This window comes from Alligator sinensis, unplaced genomic scaffold (assembly GCF_000455745.1).
Source record: "Alligator sinensis unplaced genomic scaffold, ASM45574v1 scaffold164_1, whole genome shotgun sequence".
Taxonomy (NCBI): domain Eukaryota; kingdom Metazoa; phylum Chordata; order Crocodylia; family Alligatoridae; genus Alligator; species Alligator sinensis.
This window is the reverse complement of record NW_005843272.1, coordinates 215,667-231,015: the sequence shown is the minus strand read 5'-3', so window position 1 is coordinate 231,015 and position 15,349 is coordinate 215,667. Positions and strand designations below refer to the sequence as shown.

At 43.1% G+C, this 15,349-nt stretch overlaps 1 protein-coding gene across 9 annotated transcripts in view; it reads left to right on the top strand.

Moving 5' to 3' along the window:
* Positions 1 to 15,349, top strand: part of FASN (fatty acid synthase) — an 89,537-nt gene that overhangs the window by 634 nt on the left and 73,554 nt on the right. For 2 of the 9 annotated variants that reach the window (XM_006038172.3, XM_025194660.1), the window contains exons 2-8: positions 2,972 to 3,134; positions 4,996 to 5,130; positions 7,920 to 8,145; positions 9,471 to 9,653; positions 10,997 to 11,082; positions 14,003 to 14,228; positions 14,923 to 15,059. In XM_006038172.3, the coding sequence (XP_006038234.2) occupies positions 5,038 to 5,130; positions 7,920 to 8,145; positions 9,471 to 9,653; positions 10,997 to 11,082; positions 14,003 to 14,228; positions 14,923 to 15,059 (951 nt within the window). In that variant the 5' untranslated portion in view covers positions 2,972 to 3,134; positions 4,996 to 5,037. Of the gene's footprint in view, positions 1 to 2,971; positions 3,135 to 4,120; positions 4,238 to 4,993; positions 5,131 to 5,231; positions 5,252 to 7,919; positions 8,146 to 9,470; positions 9,654 to 10,996; positions 11,083 to 14,002; positions 14,229 to 14,920; positions 15,060 to 15,349 lie in introns of those variants that run through there. The other 7 variants (XM_025194658.1, XM_025194657.1, XM_025194656.1 and 4 more) reach the window with 7 other exon arrangements.

Here is a 15,349-nt window from a genome sequence, read left to right as displayed (position 1 = left end):
TGGCTGCGCGGGGACCCTGGGTGCCCCCCCAGACCCAGGAGGCACCAGGTGCCAAGCTGGGGAGGCATGGGGGGTCCCCCCAGTGCGCTCCCCGGCAGATCTGGAAATGGACCAGAAGTGCTTCTGGTCCACTTCCAGGTCTGCTGCCAAGCTCGCTGGGGAGCCCCCTGCGCGACACTTCATGCACCCCATCCTCAGCATTCACGAGCCACCTGGTACCTAGAGGTATATAGAAAAAAACATTTAAAGCTGTCTCTATGTCCAAATTGCTGAATCTTTCCAAATCTCTCTGAATCGATTCAGAGGGTTCCGATTCAATTCAGAGAGATTAAAGGATCCTCTGATTTGATTCGGAGATTCATCCACCAAATTGGGCCAAATCTCCGCTGAATTGAATCGGGGACCAAATCTTCGCATAGCCCTAGCATCTACACTCACGTTAATACACATTAAAGCGTCACTAGAAAAAGTGTGCTTCCGCTAATGTGCATTAAAATAGGCTAATGCGCATTGTGTCACTTAAAAACTTTGCTCTTCAGTTTATACACGTTAAAACAGGGTAATGCACATTTCCTAGAACCTCACGATAGAGATTGCCAATAGGCAAGTGTGGAAGCTGCTCCAACACACTGGAATTCCAGCACGTCAGAGCAGATTTGATTAATTGAGTCTGCTGGAACATGGCAATTACTGCACTCCGGTAGCCTCGTGCGTCTCGTGTATCAGGGTCTCTGTGCTTAAAAATGATGGTGGGGGTGATTGAACTAAAGCTCATTGAACAAGTTTTAGTTCAAATGCCCTCACCACCATTTTTAAGCACAGGGATGCCCACACATGAGATGTGGCAGCACTTTTAATTAGAGTGGCTCTGAGAGCTGCTCTAATTAAAATGCTGTCCCGTCCCCACTACCACTATCCCTAGAACATGTGTAAAAGTGCTCTGAGGTACTGGATTTAATGCACATTAACTAAAGCACATTAATGCACGTGTAGATGTGCCCAGTGATATCTTTTGTCTTTGATCCCAGTTAAGTCAATAGGAGGTTCCAAACCATGGATAAGTGCTTTTGAAAATCTCAAATTTAGTTGGATTCTTTTTCTGTCTCCCATTTACCCAAGCACCAGTGATACTCAATTCAAAGAGTGTCTTGTGTTCCTTTTCTCTTAATACTCCCCTTTCAAGAAACGTCACTGTTCATTGTGTTTTGGCTATCCTGTAGTTCCTTCCTTTTTTCCACCCTTTTCTTGTCCCTTCCAATACCTTTCTTTTTCCTTGTAGGTAATTTCTTTTTTTTGCTTCATTTTGTTTATTCAGCTAATGTGGGTTTTTCTGCAATTTTCTTTATGGAATGAATTGGGTTTTTTTGTCCAACTACTGCTGTTGGCTACAAATGTCCAACTTGGGATCCTTAAAATTCTAGTTTATTAGGCAGATTGAAACACTGTAATCATAAACCTTGGAGCTGGTCCACACACACATACACACACACACACACACACACAGTAGCAGGCTACAGAGTCAGGTATACCTATCCCACAAGCGCTGGAGTCTGTCATTGAGGCTTCTTTCAGCGTGGTGTTATCTTCCAGAATTGGGTCGCCGGCTGGTCCTTCTGGCTGGACAGGTCTGGTCGAGTTGGAGATCAAGAGGGCGCCACTGAGGGTCACTTTTCACTGCCTTTTATCTGTCCTTGGCAGACTTTGGTGACCCCCTCGGTGGCTACTGGAGAGCATGTGTCAGCCCAGGGGTCGTCCGCATGTACGTGCAGGTTTGGGAGTCCGTTGATGAATTTAGAATAGGGCTCTGGGAGTGGTCGACCTGGAGATCTTCAGCCCAAAAGTTGGTCTCTGGCGTTGATTAACTCAGACCAGGGCTTCTAGCCCTTGATCAGTGACGTTTAGAGATTTCCCGGTTGCTACATTGTCTTCTATTGAGTTCTTCAGTTGGCTGATCTGCAGCTTCCCGGGTGTTAATTGCTGTGTGCTACCTTGTTACACATTCAATCACGTTAGGAGTTCAATCACTGATTCACTTGCTCTTTCAGGGGCCAGCCTGATACAGAGAAGGACAGTTTGATTCCTGCCCTTGTTAACATTGTTACAATGTATAACTTACTAAAACACATTTAGTTGAAAGTTGAAAGGTGAGGAGTATAAAATATAAGCTACAAATGCCATGGCACACAAATAGATAAAAATACCAAACTACAAGGGGAGATACAAAATGCACACATACAATTATTAAAAAACAATTCCTTATCTTAAAGTGAAAGAGAGAGGAAGGAAGAAAAGGTAGAAAAAGAGAAACATATCCAAAGAGGGGAGAGCAAATGCAGGCAAGAGGAAAAGGGGGCTTTCTGCTACACTACTTGCATATTACTTCCTCGATTCATAAAGGGATTTAATTTACATGTACTTCTAGATTTGTCCTTTACCTCCAGGTCCATAATTAGCTAAATCAGTATATAATACAAAAGTTGCTACTCCTCAAGTTGTCTTCAGTCTCTCTGGCATTCAGAAGTTGGTTGGTAATCTGTTGAACTGTATACTTCAGTGATTTAGGGCATGGCTAAGCAATCACATGAAGCCAAATTAATGGGAGTAGAGACTTGCCACAAAGCAGCTGGTGCATGGTAGCTGTGTGCCTACAATCCATGAAAGTGAAACTGGGGCAGCTTATTCCTGGACAAAACCAGGACTGTATAAAACAGGGCCAAAATGCTCCAGTTTAGCTTTCACTTACTGTGGGGAATGGTCACATGGGCATGTGAAGAGCTTTTGGCTCTTCTGCAGTAAGTCCTACCCTTGTAAACTCACCTTGGTTTGATCCATGTTTCCACATAGTCAGACCTCCCAGAGCTTGAAGCATTGGACATGCCATGTTTCTTTCTCTACTTCATGGTGTCCTAGCATGTGAAATAGAAGTTCAGGAAACTGAAACAAAAATTCCCCTTGCACCTCTGTATCATAGGTACAAACAGCAGTTGTCTCTGGCAGCAGAACGAGAACAGATTCTGGAGCAAGCTAGAGTACAAGCAGAACTGGACTGGCAGCGGCGCTGTGAGAACGCTGAAAGGAATCATTATCAGAAATCGGAGGATCTAATACAGAAACTGTCAACAGCTAGGGACCAGGTCATTACTGGGCTGAACTGAATTTCATCTATATTACACGGTGGTGTAGACTGTTTGTTTAGATATAAAATAACCAGGGGAAAGCTAATGCTTCTTCCGGAGATCAAGTTCAGGGCACCAACCAGGGGCTCTTTGCCTTCAGTACCCCTCTAATTTGACCCTTCACCCTCACCCTTATGCAGGATGTCTGTGCACCCCTCCTGGTTCTTGCCTATCCATGCCCGGGCACTGTTCCCCCATTCTTTTCTCCCCTGACATTTGGGGCTCTTGGTGCTTCTCATTTTCCCCTTTCCGCCCCAGTACATCCCCTTTCTCTGCTCCATATTGTTTTTCTCCTGACTGGCTGGAGGTAAGTTGTTTTTTTTCAGGGTGTCAAAATTCAGACTCTGTCAGGAGGATGATAGAGGTTTTATACTGTAAGATCTTAGTGCAGGGGTGGGCAAAATACGGCCCATGCGCTGGAAGTCGCCTGCAGTGGGTCTTTGTCTAGCCCGCAACAACTCCCTCAGTCCCGCCTGGCCCAAGCACAGTCCAGGTGGTGACAGCTCCTTCTGGCTGCCGCTGCCACTGGCCTCAGCCCCATGGTACTGGTGAGGACCCATGTTGCACAGCCCTGACCCAGCATACCCCGCACCTGCTCCGGACTCTCCCATCCAGGCTCAGCTGCGGTGGTGGCACAGGACAGAACCTGTTGCTCAGTGCAGGGGGGGAAAGCAGCCCCACCCCATCGCCACCACCGGGCTGTTTCTGCTGCAGCCGCCCAGAGCCCGCACCGTGCTAGGCTGCCCTGTCCCTAGCTGCCTGCCAGGGAAGTGGTGGCACTGCAGAGCAGACGCAGGGCAACCTGGTGTGGCTCAGGCTCTGGGCAGCTGCAGCAGGAACAGCCTGATGCTGGTGAGGGAGAGGGGGGCTGCTTTTCCTCCTACACTGAGCAACAGTTTCTGCCTCATGCTGCCACTGCTGCTGAGAGTCCGGGGCCAGCAGCAGTGGCAGCCAGAAGGAGCTGCTGCCACCTGGGCTGCCTAGAAAGGCAGTCCAGCTGCAGAGCTGCCCCAGCCCCGCTGCATGCCCAGGGGACGCCACGGGCAGATGGTGTGGAGCAGGTGAGGGGCAGGGGAGGGGCTTCTGGTGGCAAAGGTCAGGGGTTGGAGGGCAGGATTTCCGGTCCCAAGGTGGAGACTAGGGGGCAGGGCACCAGTTAAGGGGTGGGTCAACCCTTGTGACAGCTCATCAAAACTCACAAAGTGGCCCTCCACCCAAAATAATTGCCTAGTGCTGTCTTAGAGGGTACTGTCAAGTCATTCCTTGCTCTCTAAACACTGACAGGAGGCTTGAGGCTATGGGTCTGTTCAACAGATAGCAGGGGCTCCTTGTGTTACCCTTTTTTTTTCTGTTGGGTTTTCCTCACAATCAATAGGAATTTGTCCCCTGAAAAAAATCCCTGATATTTTGATACTGATTGAACAAGATGTTCAAAAAATATCATGTTTCAGGCAGGCACACAAAGGGAGAAATGACATCCAGCTGAGTGTCAAGGTTGGTCAACGCAGAGGTGCCTATCCAGGGTTCTTGGTGCTTTCATATCATTAATAATGCAGTAACTTAAACCCCAGTAGCATTAAAGTGATCATTCCAACAGGAACTCAGCAAACCAGCCACCTACAGAGACTCCTCCCCGCCCCCTCTCACTGTGGGAAGCACACCCTCAGTGCTTCCCCAAACCTGCTGCTAGTTATGCCCCAAAAGTCTTCAAATTTGGATTTTTGGGGCCTGGAGTAAGAGCAGGTTTCAGAGTCTCATGTGAGCTGTCTGTACATGACAGACTGATTTTACTTTGTTTTGTTTTGCTTTGCTTTTATAGGTTACAGCTAAGCTACAAAAGACCGAACACAGGCTGCATGAAATGGAGACGGTTCTGTCTGCTGTGACATTGGAAAGAGACCAAGCAGTCCAGGCACTTAGGAAACATGATGTGACGCCTGAAGAACAGAAACAGGTTAGACAGTGCTGAATGTCTTGCCTTAGATGGATCCATGCTGAGGCACGCAACCTTGTTGGGCTTGTCTTCAGCAGACTGTCGTTGTACTTCAAGTTAATCAGTTGCCTAATACTTCAAGGTACAGCATTGTCAGTCTGGATCAACTGCGATGGGTGTTACAGGTCTCATGCTGTGGGCCTGTCCTCCTTTCCCTGCATGCTGCTGCTCAGATTGTGCCTTTGGCCCCCTGGGAGAAAGTAGTGGTGACTTTCCCACTACTTCCTGCTATGAGCAGAGGCTTGCCACAGCCACCCACCCACAGACCAAAACAGCATGCTGGTATGGAGCGGTAATTTATCTCCTGCAAGAAAGGATGTGCTGTAACTGGCTTCTTCCCTGGAGCAGAGAGAGAACTGTAGTTGGCCTGGCCATAGGTCAGCACATCAGTGTGCTGAGGGCACAGCCGTGTGCTACCACAGAATACAGTCCTTTCTTTTAATAGCTTACATTTACTTTCTCCCATAAACAGTTGTCATTTTAATGCTACTTTTCAGTTGGGGAATGCTAAGATAGGAACCTAAAATTCAGTTGCAAATATGCCAAAGTACAGTGGGTTTTAGGCAAGAGTTTGTCATTTTGTTATATGGAAGGAGGTTCCTCAGTTTTCCCTGAATCATTTCTTTGGAAGGGCAGGGGTGGTGGGGGAGTGCAGACTTCTGCAGTTAGCTAGATAAGCAGATTACAGTTGGTACGTTTTTAGGCAATAATGTGGTTTTGCAGTGTGAGAGTACAGATGAGTTGGTTGCCTCTTTCCTGGCCCTTTTTATATCCTGTATTTTTAATGCCATATTAATATTGCAGCATGGCTGGCCTTGTACTTGCTGCTTTATGTCCTTGAAGATTGTAGTCTATAAGTACTTGGCTGTAGCTCTTGACTCTATGTCCAGAAATAGAAAGCAGGCACAAACTGTCTGCAGACAGACTTGGCTCCTTGTTTGAATATTACAGTATTCACATACTCAGTACAACAGAACTAAATATTGAACTCAGTGCTACTGGACATAATTATGTCACCTATGAATGAATAAATAAGAATTTGGGAAGCAGTCTAGAATCCTAGACTGAGGCAGTAGAAAATCTAATAATTTTTTGGAGGAAAATGTCCTTCGGGCTGCTGTAAGTAGTGGAGGCGGCAGTCTGTTAAAATCATAGTATACATATTAAAGTTAATCTGACACCAAAGATCACTAGGTGATGATTCTGTCATATGGGTAGAATTTTGAGGGCCAAGAAAAGTAGACTGTTAGGTTGGAATATGGAGAAATACGGGGATTAACATCCTAGCATTTCTTTCTTATGTGACTTTGCTGAAGTCAGAAGCATATGTCTAATAGAAATCTCTCTAAGAAAACAACCAAAACGCACCTAACTTGTGAAGTAATCTTAGAGTGTTGTTAATTTCTTTATTTTTGTATACACACATTTTTGTGTGTAAAATATGACAGAGCAGTAGGGCAAGAAAGTGTAACTCAAGCCTAGTTGAATATCCAAACAGTACTCTTTGACTCTATATAGCTTTCAGTACCTCAGATCTATAATTATGATCCCGGCTTCAGATTTAAGTACTTTTCAGTGGTTTAAAAAATATGAGAAATGGACTGGACAGAAGATTTCTCCTATATACTGTATAATAGGAGGACTAGTGGCTTATTATCTGTGTAAGATTTTGGTAGTAATAATGTATTCAGCAAGGGTATTTCTGAAGGACAAAGGTAAGAGAAGTATTGTGGTGCACCCTAGTGGACAGTTATTACAACTTACCCGGGAAAATGGTGCCCTCCCTGAATACATTCACGGACAGATCTTTGTTTTATTAAAAAACAGTCCTAGCCGGGTAAAAATGTTTCTAGACCCTTTTTCTAAGCTGGACGTTAGAAGGAACTTTTGACTCCAGGGGTGGCCAAGCATTGGAAGAGTCTGTCTAGAGAAGTTGTTGAATCTCCATGCTTGGAAACTTTTCAAAAGCAGGCTCGACAAACACTTGGGTTTAGTCAGGGAGATTTCAGTCATGAGCAGGGAGCTGGTCTAGATGGCCTTGTGAGGTCCCTTCCAGCCCTACTTTCCTATGATCCTTTGATATTACGTGAAGATGGTTAAAATTGTAAATGCATATAAAATAGGAACAAAACACAATACAATATCTCAATCATTAAAGAAGAGCCATCAAATGTTTGAAGGCTTAGAAATCTAAATTAATACCAACATTTAAGGTTGGTGGTATAAATTGGTGGTATAAATTGTCATAGCTTCATTGATTTAAGTGCTTACTTAAATGTTATTTTTCTCCTGCTTCTGCTGTCTCAACTATTTAGTTCTAGTGAGCAGCAATGCATTTGATCCTAGTGGATTTTTTTCCCTGCTGTCTCCATGCTTGGGAGTTGTCTTAGGATTTTTTGAGACGCCTGAAAGTATATCTCCAGAATAATGTGGTGTAGGGACCTCTATCCAGTTTATTCCATTCAGTTCCTGCCTTCCCCTATTCCCAACCCAGGGAACTTGTAGTTTTGGCAATAGAGCTGATCACAGTTTTTCCATTGCACTTTTCATCCAGTCAGTTCCTGGAGTTACCTGATTACTGGTGTTTTCCTCTTTTTTCTGGTCTCGTCCTACATGATTATAATGCTGTCCATCTTTGAGCAGGTGGTGGTGGTGGTGGTTGATGTACTGTATGTGAAGTAGACGATGTCAGCACTTTGTCATGTTTACCGAAAATAGCACGGTGCTATTGTGTTATTTTTGCTTTTCAGTTATTTCTTTATGATGATAAGGGAGTTCTTGAAAAGGATTTTCCTTCCACTGTGATACAAAAGTTACAGCAGCAGAACACCAACTTGCGGACTGCTGTAGCAGAAATGAGGAAAGAAATGGAGATCCTTAGTGATCAGATACCATCATCCTCTATGAAAGAAAAGACGCAGTGCACACAGCAAACTGCCACCAATGTTGAGGCTGCTTCAGTAACATTCACTCCTGGTAATACAGAGAAGTGGGTTGAAAGTGCTGCTTTGTAACCATTGCGCATGGCTTTTCACACATTCCTCTGAAGTGACATCTCTTACCTTAGATCTCCCTACCTTCAGCTTCCCTAAATGACATGGGTTATAAGAAAATTATTTAAATAACATTTAAATAATCCTTTAAAAATTACTCTTTCTACTGAAACATTTTAACCATAATGTAATAAATAGTTTTGTCTTTCTTCTTTTCAAATTATCTTTTATAGTCGTGTTTAAGATACCTGTCACTAGAAGAAGGTCCAGAGAAGAGCATGTCGGCTAAGAGTGTATCTACATGTGACAGAGGGAGATGATAGCAGCCCCTATAGTTAATATTTTCCAGTTATTTCCATTTCTGAAAATTTTACCTTTTGAATGGCAGTTTTGCAGCCCTGTTCTCTACCAAAAAGTGTATCTCTTTTTTAGGTTTGCGCCAACATTCTTTCTTTTTCTGTATACTCAAAAGTTAAAATATGATTCTCTCTTTACTGAGATATTCTTGTGACTCTTGTGAACTGGCAAATGTGGGAAGGGAAAGCAACTGTAATTTGATAAGGAATCGCCAACCCAAATGAAAAAGCCTTTGAGGGTTTTAGTGAACATGAGACCAGTTCCAAGCCTTTTAAAGCTACCTGTCACAAATGCTCACTGCAAACTGCATGTTTTTAAATACTTTTTGCCAATTTTCTAAACCCAGGTTTCTGCATTGTGCATTTCCCTCTGCCATGTTGTTGTTGCTGTTGATTTTTAATATTAAAATGTTAAACTTTTGTTTCTCCCGAATTGCTCCCTATTCATCTGGGACCATTTTTTTGGATCTGTCAAAAACCAGACTGACCAAAGGGACCTCCACGCCCCTGCTTCCTGTCCAAAATGGTTCTCCCTCCTGATCCTAACATTTGGAGTTGATTGAGGCTTTACTAACAGTTAGTTTAAACCATGCTGTTTCCAAGCAAATGGTCAATAAATGTGTGTATGTATATTTACTAGATACAGGCTCTTATTTTACCTAATAGTTTTATACATGGATAGTGAAGCAAAATGATGAACCAGCTCAAGCAAAGATTCCTACCCATTACTCATTTCACTAGCTTTTTGATGATACCCTACTCCTGCACATAGGGCTTGAGCCACCAGAGTTTAGTTGTTGCCGTCTCAGACAGGGGAGCATCCAGTACTCATGTCAGTTAACTGGATAAAAGGAAGCTCCCTATGAAGTGGTCAGCCATGCTTTACCATGCCTTACATACATTTTTCAGGTTTTCCAAGGAATTTTTCTAGGATCATTTTTTATGTTTGTAGATTACACTCAATCACTAGAAGAGGAAATAAGAAAGTTAAAGCAGAAATGCTGGGCAATGGAAGAGAAATTAGAAAAGGTATCCGAGTTTCCCAGAAAATCATTTGCACCTTCCTCTGATTCATACAGTTACACCAGAAATGTTCATACTCAGACGCAGAGCTACAGTTTCAGGGAAGCTAATGGTAAGAACAATGTTTTGCCATTAATCGTCATTTATTTATTAAAGATTTTCCCTGCAGGCAGTAGACAGGGTAGATCTGCACCTTGTAGACCACCTAAGTTGCAGATGCATAAAGTTTGGTAAGCTTTACATCTCTTAAGTAAGCCACTGCTTACAAAAGCTTATGAGGTGGATCCAGGGGTAGGTCCAGAGGTAGTGCAGTAGCACAGCTGAACCCCCTTTCTGACCATGCAGCAGAAGCAGCAGTTGGGGACTTGCCTGAAGAGGGTACAAATTGCCCCTCTCCCTTCCTCCCTGTACTTAGAGGCATGTTCCCTGCCCTCCCATTCCCCCCTCCCCTGCCTGCTGGCTTTCTATGCTATTCTGTCTATGTTGTGCTACCTGGTACCCTGCATGGGGGATAGGCTCAGCTTGGGCCGGTGGCAGAGGCAGATGGATGGGTTCCCCCCCGCTTCCTGGTCCTCCCAGCTATTTCCTACTGTTCTGGGAGTAAGCACAGAGAGTGGGGAACCTGTCTACCTGCCACCACTGTCCTAGGATAAGTCTACCCCCTGCACAGCTCTGGAGCACCTCTTCCCCCAGGACAGGAAAGACGGCAACAGTGGTAGGTAGGGGAGGATGGGAAGGGGAGGAGACATGCCTCTGAGCAGGGAGGGGAAGGGGAATGAATTTGTACCTGCTTCAGGGACTTGAAAGTCCCCATCTGCTGCTCCTGTGGCACAATCTGCTTGCCCTGGTATGGGGAGGGGCAGGAGGCTGGGAGTGAGGATTGCAGTCACCCCTGCAGCCCTGGTCACTTCTCCCGCATTTCTGTTTGCAGAATCCTGGATCTGCTTCTGCATCTGTGATATAGTTAGTCTGTAAGGTGTATATCTATCCTGATGTCTGCCTGACTTCAGACCAACATGTCTAACTACCTTTCTCTCCAGAGACATACTGACTGTAAAATTTCCATCTCCTAATCACTTCGATTTACAATCACAATTATTTTTGGCATGTATATACCAGTGGCCCAAGAATATTTCCTCTTAATAACATTTACACAAAGTCATTGCTTGTTGGATGGTTATGAATTATGAAGCATATGCTGTGTTTTATTAACTGTCAGTACTTCTGTCCATAAGAGCTGGAGGTTGTTCTCCTACACGTACATATTAATTCTGTATTCCAAGTGCTATCCTTGTTTTTATTCGAAAAGTCTCTCTCTCTCAATGATACCAGATTCTGAGATTATTGCCTTTGAATACTCAAAATAAATATTTCTTGATCAGTGTTGTAGAACGTGTACAAAATTACAGTTGGTTTTGCTTCATTTGCTCTTACTTCCACATGCATTGTGTACAGATGATGTTTTCACTGGAGCTGCTTTGAAGAGGCTGGAAGCCAGAGTAGCTCATCTGGGCTCCGTGGCAACACCACACACAAAAAAGGTATGAAAAATGTTTGTGCTACCCAGAACTGTAATAATTGGCATGTCATACAGTTTTCATGTTATTTTTCTCCATCTGGCTAATCAGTACTCAGTACAGGATGGAAAGGGAGCCAGAAGCAGCTTTGTGCCAACTTTGGGCCTGTCTGCACTGTAGGCTTACCAGGGCAAGCAGCAGCATGCTCAAATGTGTCATGTAAGCACATACCACCTTCAGAAAGACTTGCATGTCCTTCAGAACTGCAAGCAGCATAGCTGTGTCCACATCATATTGCAGGAGGATTAATTACCATTGCTGTCAGTAGTTCAGGAGTTAATGCAGAGTATCATGGTGTGTTTCAGCATGCTGCTCCCTTGCACAGTACATTTGTAGTTTAGGCATGCCCTGTATGCCCCCCCGCCCCATCCTGAACCTAGCTGGCCTCTCGCTCTGTCCCTCACACAGGTTCTTCCTGTTTTTCAGATGCATGTAGGCTATTAGCACATTCTGTAGAGAGAGGGATTATTGTCTGGAAGTTCCATCAGATATAATGCTTTTTTATACGCGACTCAAAACTGCATTCATCTTTTTTCTTTTCCCCAGCCATATTGCTTTAATTCATCTCTGATTTGCATAGGTGTCTAAATTGAGTTTTCTTCCATTAAAACTTGCTTAAGTTTTCTTCCATTAAATTCCTCAAATTTTAGCTTACCAAATACAGCTATAAATGAAGATAATATGAGTTTCTTTTTTTGAAATGGGTGCATAGGGTAAATTTATATATCAACATGTTTTCAACATACCTTATGATGAGTTAATAATTTCATCTTCAGAAGACTAAAAAATCTCTCGAGTCCTAAATATGCACACTTGTCCACTTTTAACTCTTCAGGGGTTGAATGGGCTTTTTGGACTCTCAGTTGTTGTGTGTTTAAAAGGTATTAAGAAAAAAAAATCCCCAATTTTTTCTTTCCTAAAGAAGAACAGTTTTTTTAAATGACTGCTGATGTAGAGTATATTAGAAACACAAAAGGGCATCTTACTGTGTATGAAATATTTGCAATGCAACTGAACTACCACAAAAAAGTTGGATCATATTTAAAATTTTAGTGCAAAAAAATTCTTATAGACAGTCAGTTATGTGAACTGATTGGGACTACAACCCATTTGTAAAAATCAAATTGTTCAGCTACTGAAGCATATATTAAATGAACATTTATATTATATAATATATACAACACACAAATAAACTTCTGGTCACTATTGCTCTCACTTGTACTACACACCACAGATTGGTGGCAGATCCTACATGTAGATAACTGAATGGTTTGGATAATTGTTGTTTGGATTACTGGACTTTACCCATTGCACTCGCAATGACTGGTGTGACGTACAACATTTGGAAGACATCAGTATCTTTCTATTGAACCTTCGCTAGAGGGCACTGTGACTCTATCAAATGGTAATGGGCTGTATATTGCACAGATCATTAACTCAGTTATGCCATCGGATATGATTAATTATTACATTTCATGATCTATAGTCAAAAAGGGTTGTTTTGTGTAATTTGGAATTAACAGCGCCTGTTCAGCCTGATCACGAGGAATATTTCTGTGTTCGTTCCTGTTTAGAGCTCCCCATCCAAAGAATATGGCTCTGCATTAACAGCAGTTTCCCTCAGCTTGATGTTTATAAATTGGATCACTTGTTAAGTTTTATTCTATAAAACTCATATGCCCACTTCTGGTGTGTTCCTCTCCCCTGGTATATTGCAGACCTGACCAGGACTAGCCTGGTAGATGGAAGCTATCCAAGAAATGTCTTCTGAGCAATGCACGTAATTCCAAAGTTCCCACCACAAAACAAGAAGGCTGCTTTCTCTTTCTCATTTTTATAATTTATGAAGCATTAACAATATGTTTGGTAACATAGGAAAACTGTGTAATGATGTTTCTGACTCAAGGAGTTCAGTCTGTCAAAGAACAGTATCAATACTCTGGGGGTGTAGCTTGTAGCTGTGTTGGTCTAAGAGCATTGTCTTCCTAGTATCAATATTCAGCATCTACAAAGCACAGGAACAAGGTGCAAATGTGATTTCTGCACAGACCCACATCAATTGCTTTCTTTTCACATTTAGGCTAGGCACAGACATTCAGAAGCCTGAGGCAGAACTGATTGAAGTGACATGGTTTTCTGTTAGTGGCATAGTTTAGATCGGTAGCGAACAGAACACATATTTGCCCTTTGGTTTTGGGGGGGGAATCTTAGACTGGGTTCTGCCATTCTTTAGCCAGTGTGTGCACACCAAACTGCTTTTCTCTTAAGGGTATAGACTGGTTTCTGATCACTTATACTCTTAAAAGTGTAATGTCTGTATTCGGCTTTAACAATAGCAGCGTTTCTGCGGCTACAGATGCACAGCGATGTATTTTACCGTTGAAATGTAGTTTAAGAATACTGGAAGTCTTGACATCAATGTCAGATAGAGGAGTGAGGGCCAACCTTTTTGGCAGGCCCACCACAAATTGGACCCACACTGTCCCCAGGTTACACTCCAGTCCCCTCCCTCTGCCTGATCTGCTGCTTTGTTTTCTGCTCTCTGTACTATGCTCCCTGTCTGATCTCCTGCTCTGACTTCTGCTTCATGGCTTATTTGCTGCTGGACTGCCCATCCCTTCTTTGATCTGTCTCTGCCACATGCCGAACACAGAGGCTGCCTGAGATTGCACAGGGAGCCCAGACTAGGGAGCAGAAAGAAAAGCAGCAGATCAGTCAGAGGAAGGGGATTGGAGTGGCACTTGGAGAGAGTTTAGGGCTAATTTGTGGCATGCCTACCAAAAAGATTGGCTCTCACTGAAGTCTAATCTGTGCTACTAGATTTCTGTCACAATCCTTACGTGGAAAGAATGCCTTATGGTGTTTGTTTCTCTCTCTCTCGTAGGGGTCAGTGATCAGGGGACTTCAAGAAGACATAGAAGATTTCAGACATTTTTCTGGGAAGGGGTCAGGTGATGGGCCCCAACATGGTGCTGGTTGCTCTGTACAGGTAATACAGAGTAAACTGAAGGAAGCAGTGAGAAAGATCTCTAGTTTGAGCCAAGAGAAGCATCAGCTTATTGAAATGGGAAATAGGCTCCGAGCAGAACTTGGAGCAGTATCACATGAAGGTAAATTGGTTCTACAAAGTATTCTGGCTCTGACATAAGAGTAAAGCCTGGAAATGAATTCACCCTCAGTTGGAGAGAGCCAAGTTCTACTCTGGAAATTAAATATTAATAAATGTTTTATCCCTGAGGCGGAGAGTTCATGATTAATGTAAGGTGCTAATGGTCAAAAGCAAGTTTATCCCCAATGTGGAGGGTGCTGGGATCAGACTTGATGTAAAAGTTTGTTGGGCAGTAATTCTTGCATATGGAAGTCTTCAGCAAAGAACACCCTTGTGTTAGTGTGGAAAATGCAAAAAGTCTTTTTATTTAAATTTATAAATGGGGTAATTCATCTCTGGGAACAAACCCTTATTTCTCATGGAAGAGGAAAAGAAAGCAGAATAAACTTACTGTGGAATAAGCTTGAGATCAAATATAGAAGTCATGTGAGAACATTTTATTGCAGAGATTTGAATTCCATGAAACAATTGCTCTGGCAGAGGTCCAGAGGAACAGGTCACTAATGGGAAGAGACCTTTCCAAGCTAGCTCCTACACAGCTGTGTATATTATGTGCAGTAAGAGGCTGTCATGTTCTGTAGTTCATTTATGGCTGCTAGAAGCACCTCCAGAAAAGGAACTACTTATAGTTTAGAAAATCCATTAGAATTACAGTGTAGAAAATTCCTTTCTTGTTTGTTTTCTCATCTTTTTAGGATTTGGGCATTGCATTAGCTCTGAGCAGGGCTCATTTCACACAGTCTCCAGTGGTCTGCATCCCAAAGAGCTAGCAAAATCAGCACAGTGCCGACTATCAGCCTTAGAGCATCTGCAGTACCAGCTTACCACACAGGTAATAATATATCCTCCAAAGATCTAGGTTTTTATCCAGAATAACTAGCCATTGTGGTTGTCCATATTTTCTGTTGTGTATTGCTTTCCCCAGAAGCTTTTTGGACTGCTACTTTTCCTATTAAATCTCAGTCCAGAGGCATTTTTTGGAATATTGTGAGAACTTTGGGCTGTTTTAGAGTTAACTAAACATGGTGGGAAATGCATTTAATCTAAGAAATGTTACTGATGCATTTCCATGTTTGTATATTAACCTCGTGGTCCTAAGTGAGGAATATGTTTAGTTGAAGA